Source organism: Engraulis encrasicolus, chromosome 15, assembly GCF_034702125.1.
Source record: "Engraulis encrasicolus isolate BLACKSEA-1 chromosome 15, IST_EnEncr_1.0, whole genome shotgun sequence".
Taxonomy (NCBI): Eukaryota; Metazoa; Chordata; class Actinopteri; order Clupeiformes; family Engraulidae; genus Engraulis; species Engraulis encrasicolus.
Genome location: NC_085871.1, coordinates 12,007,265 through 12,017,445, shown reverse-complemented (window position 1 = coordinate 12,017,445; position 10,181 = coordinate 12,007,265). Strand labels below are relative to the sequence as shown.

At 39.4% G+C, this 10,181-nt stretch overlaps 1 protein-coding gene across 1 annotated transcript; it reads left to right on the top strand.

Moving 5' to 3' along the window:
• Positions 1-238: 238 nt before the first annotated feature.
• atp6v1e1b (ATPase H+ transporting V1 subunit E1b) lies at positions 239-8,649 on the top strand. The gene is made up of 9 exons (XM_063217061.1): positions 239-465; positions 1,359-1,424; positions 1,665-1,774; positions 2,679-2,745; positions 2,960-3,049; positions 6,284-6,352; positions 6,786-6,880; positions 7,083-7,170; positions 7,573-8,649. The coding sequence occupies exons 1-9, from the start codon at positions 433-435 to the stop codon at positions 7,633-7,635; spliced, it is 681 nt and encodes a 226-aa protein (XP_063073131.1). The 5' UTR covers positions 239-432; the 3' UTR covers positions 7,636-8,649.
• The last annotated feature ends 1,532 nt before the right edge of the window (positions 8,650-10,181 follow it).

Sequence of the window (10,181 nt, the reverse complement as noted above, 5' to 3'; positions counted from 1 at the left end):
AGCCTACTTGGTATAACATAACGATGAAAATTGTTACTTTAGATGTCTTAATCCTAATTAATATCAGTAAATATTTAAGTTTAAAATGAAAAAGAGAAAACATCATGTAATATCCATTAATATCTATTTGTTTGTTCCATAAGTGAACCTCCATTCTGTGCTGCAACACGCACCGATCTCCGATTGGCTCTTTTTTTTCTAACAGGAAGTAGACTACATGTCATGTGACGGCTGTCGTTTACTTGAGTGAGAATCAGCTGATCTGCCGTGGCTGGATTCGTGATTCAATACTGCGGGATTTGCTCCTTCTCTACTACGGCATATATATTTATCAGTTGACAATTTAACTGCAGAAACAGTGCATATAATTAGCACAGTGCATTTTTGATACGTTTTAGCACCCTTGTACTTGAATATTATCAATCAAGAACCATGGCGCTCAGCGATGCAGACGTTCAGAAACAGGTAAGAAGCTATGCTAGCTAGCTGATCATAACGTTAGCCAGCGATGGAGACATTTAACCTTCAACAGGATGCTTAGCTCGGTTTTGTTTATACGTTTGTTATTGAAACCACCACAGTCTTAATATTTTCCACGTGTGATGAAAAATACAATCCTTCTTAAATATTGCTGTTCATTTCATCATTAGAACGTCATCTATGTAGCTAACGCAATTTTGTATTTGATAGTGGACATATTGTTTACGCAAGCTTGATGTCAGTGTTTCTACACTTGTAGCAAGGGCCTGAAATGACCCTGTATTTCAAAGAACATTTGCGCTTGCTTGCCCTTTGTAAAGAGTCACATGATGACATGACGCTATGGATTGTTCCCCAATTGATCATGGGGTGGCCTAGCCATGAAGGCTTAGCTCATCTCCATATTTGAACACCCTGTAATCTGATAGACGACGCATTTCGAATGTGTATCAATTCGAACAAACCAGACACTCTTATTTGTGTGAAATGGGCCTTTTCAAACTGCAAGCGCGTTACATAGTGTCAGGTCTGGTGGTCACAGGTGCAGTTGTATGGATGCGGTGGACTTATGGCAGCCGCATTCTGCATGTTGGTGAAAGGTGAAAGAGGTAGTCTATTTGGATGTGAATGTTGAGAGAACTCACACCCATGTACTAATGTGCAATTTGAGGATGGGTGGTTATCACCGCTGGCATTTCGAGACACACTGAAGTCAAACGTGAAGAACTTTTGAAATTGAAAACTAAGGACAGTTCTTGTTTACACACACACACACACACATGGCTCATAATTATGAATCACATTTTTTTTTACTATGAAGTAGTACAATGTAAGGCTGCCTGTGACTTACTTGAGTCTCTTCATCTCTCCATAAATAGATCAAGCACATGATGGCCTTCATTGAGCAGGAGGCCAATGAGAAGGCAGAGGAAATTGATGCCAAGGTAAATAGTTATTATTCACTACAATGAATGAATGCATGAATGAATGAATGAATGAATGAATGGGTGAACGCTAGTAGAAATATTCTGATTTCCTCTATGTAGTTAATACTCAAAAAGTAATAATTTATTGAAAAATAAACATCTCGCTTAGGAGACTGAGAGATAATTTAGCACTATACAAAATAGCTTCCAGAGCTCTTTAGAGGTTTCTCACATGCCAAAGTTGTGCCCTGTCCACAGGCCGAGGAAGAGTTCAACATTGAGAAGGGTCGTCTGGTGCAAACACAGCGTCTGAAGATCATGGAATATTACGAGAAGAAGGAGAAGCAGATCGAGCAGCAGAAGAAAATGTGAGTCATGATGCATCAACACAGAGACACATGCACGCACCCCCCCCCCTCCGCCCTATCCACTCACATACACTCATACAGGCTTACAGTACACCCATCCACCCACCCATGTGTAGTCACAATGAGTTTAAAGAGAGAGAGACACACATGTAATGGAGGCCAACTAGCAGAGTGTGGCGTGGAATGTTAGTAAACCTCCCTCCCGAAGCCTCAGTAGAGTGCGATAGTGTTGGGCTATCGGACCGGCCCTTTAGCTCAGCGGTCTCATACTGTGCCTCCCACTGCCAAACAGATACGTTGACGAGGTGGTGAGTTCACGGCCCCAAGGGGGACGAACTGCGCTGGAACACCTCTGTCACACGCACGTGCACGCACAACCTCATTGGCTATAGCCAGTAGCCATGCCCCCACCCCAGAGTTAGCCCTGGGTGTCTCCTCTTGTGGCACATGGAAATTCCCCATCATCAGGCCTGAACTATAATGGGTGATTTCCTCTTTGTTTGTCGCTGGCGGTGGTGCTGTTGACCGTGGTGTTGTTGAGTCTACAACACTCATCAATTTCCCTTGGACCGGAACGTCATAGAAAAAGAAATTGATCTGACAAAGGATGCTGGCCTGAAACATCATCAGAACAATACATTCAGAGCCCTCGTGTCGCTAACTTTTAATTTTTGTTTAGTTTGTACCTTTGTCCAGCACCCAAAATGCAACTGTGTGATGTGTGTGTTTTTCCATTTTGCATGTGATGATGAGCTCTCTGCAGTTTGTTTGTTATTGCCTACTGGTAGTCTATTCACAATGTTGCATGCATTGTATTTCCATTTTCCTGGCTGATTTTTTTTTCTCTTCTGGTCCATTCAGTGCAGCATTACTGATGTACATTTCCTTTCTCTCTCCCCCACAGTCAAATGTCTAACCTGATGAATCAGGCTCGACTGAAGGTGCTGAAGGCCCGCGATGACATGATCTCAGTAAGTGTTGCTTGTGATGCATCTCAGATAAGATGACTTAATATCACTCGGGATATAATTGGTAACAGGGCATGATATCAGGAGTAAAGTGTGTGTGTGTGTGTGTGTGTGTGTGTGTGTGTGTGTGTGTGTGTGTGTGTGTGTGTGTGTGTGTGTGTGTGTGTGTGTGTGTGTGTGTGTGTGTGTGTGTGTGTGTGTGTGTGTGTGATTTTAGGAAATGCTGAATGAGGCTCGTACGCGGCTTGCCAACGTGGCTAAGGACCCCGCCAGGTACCCAGCACTGATGGAAGGACTGATTCTGCAGGTGTGAAGCCCCTACATTTCTCCTGAAGCATACTGTTTAGTTGGTGTTGCTATATGGCTCCATGGGCGGTTCTAGAAGGGGGAGCAGGGTGGGCCAGGGCCCCTGTAGTCTAGTCGTGATCCCCATAGGCCCCTATACTGAACCCAGAAATGTTGAGTACCCTAAAGTTTTATTGCAGAAATGTCATCTATAGGTCAAATGAAGGGGATTTAGCTTGGTTGCCCAAAGTTGCACTTTGGGCAATTTGCATAATTAGCATAAATATATCGTTAAGGTTAAGACTACTGTAGGTGAATAGGCAAAAAAACTTAAATCATAGATATCACCTTGAAACTTTCTCAGTTGATTACTGGTGATAAGAGAAGAAAAAAATGTATTGGAAGTTTTCTGTATTTTGATGTTTAGATATGCAAATGAGGGCATGAATCATCAATTATGCACTAATTTGCATACACACGAAATCAGCTTTGCATGGTAAAACCAGACTCAAAATTATTTTTCTGTGGGTAAAATATGTATATTTCAGGGTTGAGTTAGTGAAAACCTTTTGAGGACCCTGGTCAAGAAGTAGTTTGACATGTACCGTAAATGGATGAATTAGGTGTTTCATGCTTAACCAATGTACTCTATGCATGTACATACGTACAGTGAACAAATGCAAAAGAGCTACGTATACAAATATCATACAATTGTATCAGTTAAATGTTAATCAATTAATCATGATGGCATTATTCAATAATTTGCATCCCTCACCATACCATTTAAAAAGTTTTGGGGGGACCTTATCTTACTAAACAACAAAAATAAACCACACTCAGTTCATAAGGATGAATACCAAGAAGATAATGAAACTGAAGAGAGTGTCAAAACAAAATATGGAGATGGTGAAGGCTATGTGGTTGTTCTAAATGTGTTTACATGTGTGCGAGTGCTTACACAATGGTATGCAATAATTAATGGAGTAATTCATACCAAACTTGTTCTATTAGGCTCAGGTAAGGACTCTGCTCTGTGCCAGTCAAGTTTATCCACACCATACTCTGTCATCCATGTCTATTTGCAGTGCACCAATGCACAAACAAGGTACACTACATAGTAATGTTGTAAGAGGAAGGGGCCTGTTCCAAACTGTTCCTAAGGTTGGGAGAATGGAATTGTCCCAAACTGTTTTGATATCCTGAAGCATTCAAAGTCCATCTCATTGGAAAACAATGGGGCCAAGGCCAGCTTCAGGAAAACAACCCCACATCATCATTTCACATGCACCAAGTTTCACTTGGCAGTCCAAAATGTACCCTTCTCCTGGAATCCTCCAAAACTCAGACTTGTCCATCAGATTTCCAGATGCCCGATGCATCACTCCAAAGGCCTCCTGAAGTCTAAAATAATCTCCAGTGGCAGTGTGCTTTACACTATAAAATCTGGGGCTTCGCTTAGCACTTGGTTGATACATGACTTGGGAGTAGCTTTTTGGTCATGAAACCATTCCATGAAGCACTCTGCACACTGTATTTGGGCAAATCTGAAGATCACATGAAATTTGGGGCTCTGTAGCAATTGACTGTAGAATGTCTGTGACATCTTTGCATTATGTCCTCGGTCAGTTTATTTGGCCTGCCACTTCAGAATGGATGAGTTGCTGGTGTTCCCAGTGTCCATTTTCTTATAATAAAGCTGATAGTTGACTATGGAATATTTAGAAATGAGAAAAGTTCACAACTGAATTTGTAGCACAGGTGGCATTCTATGAGAATAGAATTCACGCATGAATTCACTGAGCTCCGGAGAATGGCCCATTCTTTCACAAATGTCTGCATGCCTTAATGCTTGATTTCATACACTTGCAGCCAGGCTAAGTGAATAGGGCACCAGACTCTGATTATTTGGATGGGTTGGAGCGTATACTTTTGGTAATAAATGTAGTTATTCTATATCTTAGTAGTAGTAGGTAGTAGGTAGTGAAAGTGTGCTACAATCAGATTTAGCTCCAAAACGTTTCTGCTACCATATGTGATATTTTAGACATTAAATCCCTTCCAGTAAAAAGAATTACTAATAATAATAATTAAGAGTAATTAATAATTAATTACTCTTGTATACTTATTTAGTGTTTGTATACACAAGCTTGCTGTAAATAGTTATTCTACACTGCATGCCTGCATGCTGTGTACATATTATGCAGTAGGCCTATGTAATAAATATACTGTATACTGTATATATTTATTGTATGGGGCAATTCCTTAACCTATCCAGGTCAAAACATATTCTTGACCAGGTTCCTCAGAGGGTTTTCACTAACTCAACCCTGAAATGTACATATTTTACCCACAAAAAAATAATTTTGAGTCTGGTTTTACCATGCAAAGCTGATTTTGTGTGTATGCAAATTAGGGCATAATTGATTATTCATGCCCTCATTTGCATATCTAAACATCAAAATACAGAAAACATCCAATACATTTTTTTCTTCTCTTATCACCAGTAATCAACTGAGAAAGTTTCAAGGTGATATCTATGATTTAAGTTTTTTTGCCTATTCACCTACAGTAGTCTTAACCTTAACGATATATTTATGCTAATTATGCAAATTGCCCAAAGTGCAACTTTGGGCAACCGAGCTAAATCCCCTTCATTTGACCTATAGATGACATTTCTGCAATAAAACTTTAGGGTACTCAACATTTCTGGGTTCATGAAATCACGACTAGACTACTGTGGAATTACTTCTGGCCCCTGTTGCGGCCCATGTACCAAACCGTCAATGGTCAATATTATGTTTTACTGAAATATCATCTAAATATAAAGTACAATATGTAAAATGGAATACTGTACCTGTTTTTTTTTTCATTAAATGTGCCCCCCTAAAAACACATTGGGTCATCCTCGGGGGCCCCTGGTAATTTTGGTCTAGAACTGCCACTGCATGGCTCCCTCTACAGGCCAGGAGTACATGTTCTCTGTCAAAATGTTTATAAGCCAGGACCTGACAATCTTTCAGAGTTGTATAAAGTACTTCCCACTTACAGAGATGATGGAGAGATGTGGCATAGTATTGAAGTGTGGAGGGAATAAATGACTGAAGATCAACATTTCTAAATGATATGGTGGATCATTATTGACCAATAAAAGGACAACTATACTGTGACAACCTTTTGAGCTGTTGTTATACTGATGGCTAATATCTAACCTACTGTAAGTTGTACCTGAGGCCTGTTGTCTTCTCTCTTCTATCAGGGCTTTTACCAGCTTCTGGAGCCCAGGGTGACCATTCGATGCCGCAAGCAGGACCTGGCCTTGGTACAGGTGAGTAAATGGTTAACATTGTGCTTTTAAGCATCAATTTGATGCCTGTTAAAACCAATAGCTATGTATATATGCCACTTGTTTCGCCGATTGGAATAGATCTGATCCAATGAGTCTGATCAGAAGGAAGTGTATACATTAAAATGACCTTCAACGTTCAAATACCAGTCGTGCGCAGTTACCAGGGACCGTGGTTAGTAACTTCCCTAGTGATGTGGTAGACATGGATAGACATGGAAGGATCCATTGCTTTATTTAGATTCTTGCTTTTTCAGAAAGTGCAGTAGGAATCGACACTGCTGTACTTAATCTTGCGCGCTTTTTTTTGTATTCATTACAAACCATGTAGTATCCATTAGAATTATTGTACAGATGGCAAATAAAGGTATGGTTTGAGTAGGCCTTCTTTTTACTTTTTTTCTTCCCTATCCAGGCAGCTATTCAGAAGAACATCCCCATCTACAAGGCTGCAGTGAAGAACAACCTCGAGGTCCGTGTGGACCAAGACAACTTCCTCAGTCCAGACATGTAAGAGACTTTCCCCTAAATAATGTCACTAATTTGTTTATCAAAAGTTAAATTGTGTTTTTGGCATCACATTACACTTGATGTGATTGGCCGTCTGTTGTTTAGGTCTAATGCATTGGTTGCCTTCCTAGAATGTGGCTTGCGAAAGGGCATTTTAGCCCTTTGGATGAGGGTGTAAGGATGTGTGTTTATTTTTGCACAGCTCTGGAGGAATTGAGATCTACAATGGTGATGGGAAGATCAAAGTGTCGAACACCCTGGAAAGCAGGCTCGACCTTATGGCCCAGCAGGTACAGATTGCATGTTCAAGCTTGGATAAAATATTTATGATGATTTCATAATATTTATTGCATAACAAGACCAACCAACACTAGTTAGAAGTAAAATAATACATGTAAGAGTGCCATACATGTATAACGAAACCAAAAGTTGTTATCTTCCTCTCTGTCTCCAGGGGCCTATACTGCATAGCTGGTTCAGGATAAGTTAAGTTTAAGTTAAGGGGTAAATCATCTAATACAAGAGCTTTTCTTCCAGGCTCTTCTATTAGATGATTTACCTCTTAACTTAACCTTATTCTGAACCAGCTTTGTAGTAGGCCCCTGTTCTGGTCAACTAGGTAAGAAGGAGATGTACCTCAAGAAGTTGAAGGTGTAAAGGTGGTAACATCTGTTGTATGTTTTCTCTTCCAGATGATGCCCGAGATCAGGGTGGCTCTCTTTGGCGCCAACCAGAACAGGAAATTCATGGACTAAGGGAGGCGGAACTTCCCCCCTCATCAGAACGCAACGAATGACTGCATAAACAAGGGGCGACGTCGTGTCCAGTATTTTGGTGTTGTGGTGTTTCTGTTTTTCTTTATTTGTTTTTTTTTATTTTGGTTGTGTGAATGGTGTCATCTTCATGTCTGTATGATGTATATACAATGTGGATGTTCCTCCCTAAAATCAAACAGAAGAAAAGACCAAATGTATTTGTTAGTGCTGTGTCCACCATTTTTATTGTTGGGTCTTGTCTACTGGTTACTTGGTGGTTCCTTAAAAAAAAGTTTACACAAAACACCAGTTCCAGTGCACAGTGGCCACTCCACACAAGGAAAAAAAACACTCAACTCAACTGGTAGACTTCTGGGAATGTTGGCTGGCTGCTGAATCTTTATCCGGACATCTTACTGCATCCATTTTGCTTTTCTTTTTTCACAACTGCAGTGTTTGAATTGTTAAAAAAATTAATGCAGTGGAACTGCAAACCCATCTGGGTCCGTAATGACATCTACTTTCCAGTCAAAACAGGACTTGAAACTAAGGGGAGGCATGGCATAGGCAGTGACAATGTAAACTATATTGCAAAGAGGAACTGATTCTTTGTAGGTGGTTCCCATACAGTGCAAGAACAGTACTGCCGGTATTTGCGATAGCAAAGCTTGTACATTGTACAGATGGTCAACCTCAAGCTACAGCATAGATCGCAGGGTTGGTTATCAAGGTGTCATTGACAATTAGCTGAAAAGCACCACAGCCATTTTCTTAGGTACATTTTAAAGCGCTTCAACTGCAAAGTTAGCTGGAGTCTCTTGGTAAAACTGTACGATTCTGTCACTCTCTGTAAAACAAAACAAGGTATGTGCTATGTCTCAGAATTGTGTGTGCATTCTTTATGTATTTAAGGCTGTGATATTGTTTTATTTTTTTTTCTTGGTCTGAATGCTTCTAATTGGAAAGGATATATTGATGTTCAAAATATATATATATAATGACAAGTAATAATAACCATGTCTGTTTTGTGTCGTCATTTCCTCTTCTTGCTACCACTAATTTAAGAGTTTTACACCGCATTCCACATTACGTTTCCCCAAATAATCAATACAAATGACAGTCGTCATAATTTTCAAGTCATCAGCCATTAGAGTACAATAAAATAATAAAAAACTTAAAATGCTCTGTTCCACATTATTACGCAAAATAGTTTTGTAGTGTTGTAATCCAAATGTCTTTCTTTTTTCCCATTTACATCAAAACAGTTGGAATTTGGTACCTTCTAAATTACATTTCAATGATCAATACTTGGTGATAAGCTCTTTGTCTTAGTTACTGGAATGCTGCGTTTAACATTGAAGTCAATGGCAGGGCATTGCATGGGAGTTATGGAAGCCCAGATATCCTTGATGCTTTGCTCTCAGCTGTTTTTGTTTGTTTGGTCTGGTGACCCACACTTCACTCTTCAATATACCCGTAGAGTTCCATGCCACGTTCAGGTGCTTTGGAGATAATGACATTGAAAATGAATGGGATGTTATGTCTGCTGAGTTAGAAGGTTTTAGAAGGTACCAAATGTCAACTGTTTTGATGTAAATGGGAGAAAAAGAAAGAAATTTAGAATACAGCACTAAAAACTGTATTGCGTAATACCGTAATTTGGAACAGAGCATTTTGGGCATTTTAAGATTTTTATTATTTACAAAAATACCGTTATCATTGGAAGGTTCATTCAAAAACATTTTAATTGTACTCTAATGGCTGATTACTTGAAAATTATGACGACTGTCATTTCTATTGATTATTTGGGAAAACGGCAAAAAATGTCATTTGCGTAATAATGAGGAATGTGGTGTATAATGGCAGATGGGTGGTTGGTTGCTGCAATAGTTTAAATGTGTATTTTATCAATGTGTCTGATTAACAAGTACTTACCACCACCAAATACTTAACAAATACTTACCACCACCATCAAATTCTTTAAAAAATACTTTTTTAACAAGTATTCATTATGACTGGGAAAAGTGCACTTTTCATACATGAAAAGGGGGATCTTCTCCATGGTCTGCCATTTTGAATTTCAAGAAATTGACATTTTTAGCTGCAAAAATTGCTGTACTTTGGTTATACTAGCAAATTTGGGTTGGTAAATATTCATGAAAAGATCTTGTTTGACAATAAGCAGGACAGTTTCAATGAGCAGGGTAGTTGCAATACCTACACTGGCCACATCCTACACAGTGCACCTTTAAACAGTGAAGTGAATCCAAATTGTACATAAAGAGGGATCAGTAAATTAAAAGAATTTGAGTTTTTTTTCCAGAAAACTGTAGGTCATTGCATAATAAAACAAAGACCAGCATGTTTCAACCATAGAGGTCTACCTCAGGACTTAATGAAGGGTTTTATAGCCTATATTCAAACTACAGCCTGACATTCACACAAAGCTGGATAGACCAGAGGCAGCAACTGCCAAGAACAGGGGAGAGAGAGAAAAAAATCCTTAATTTCATTTTCTCAAAGCTGAGTCATTTATTATGGAGTGA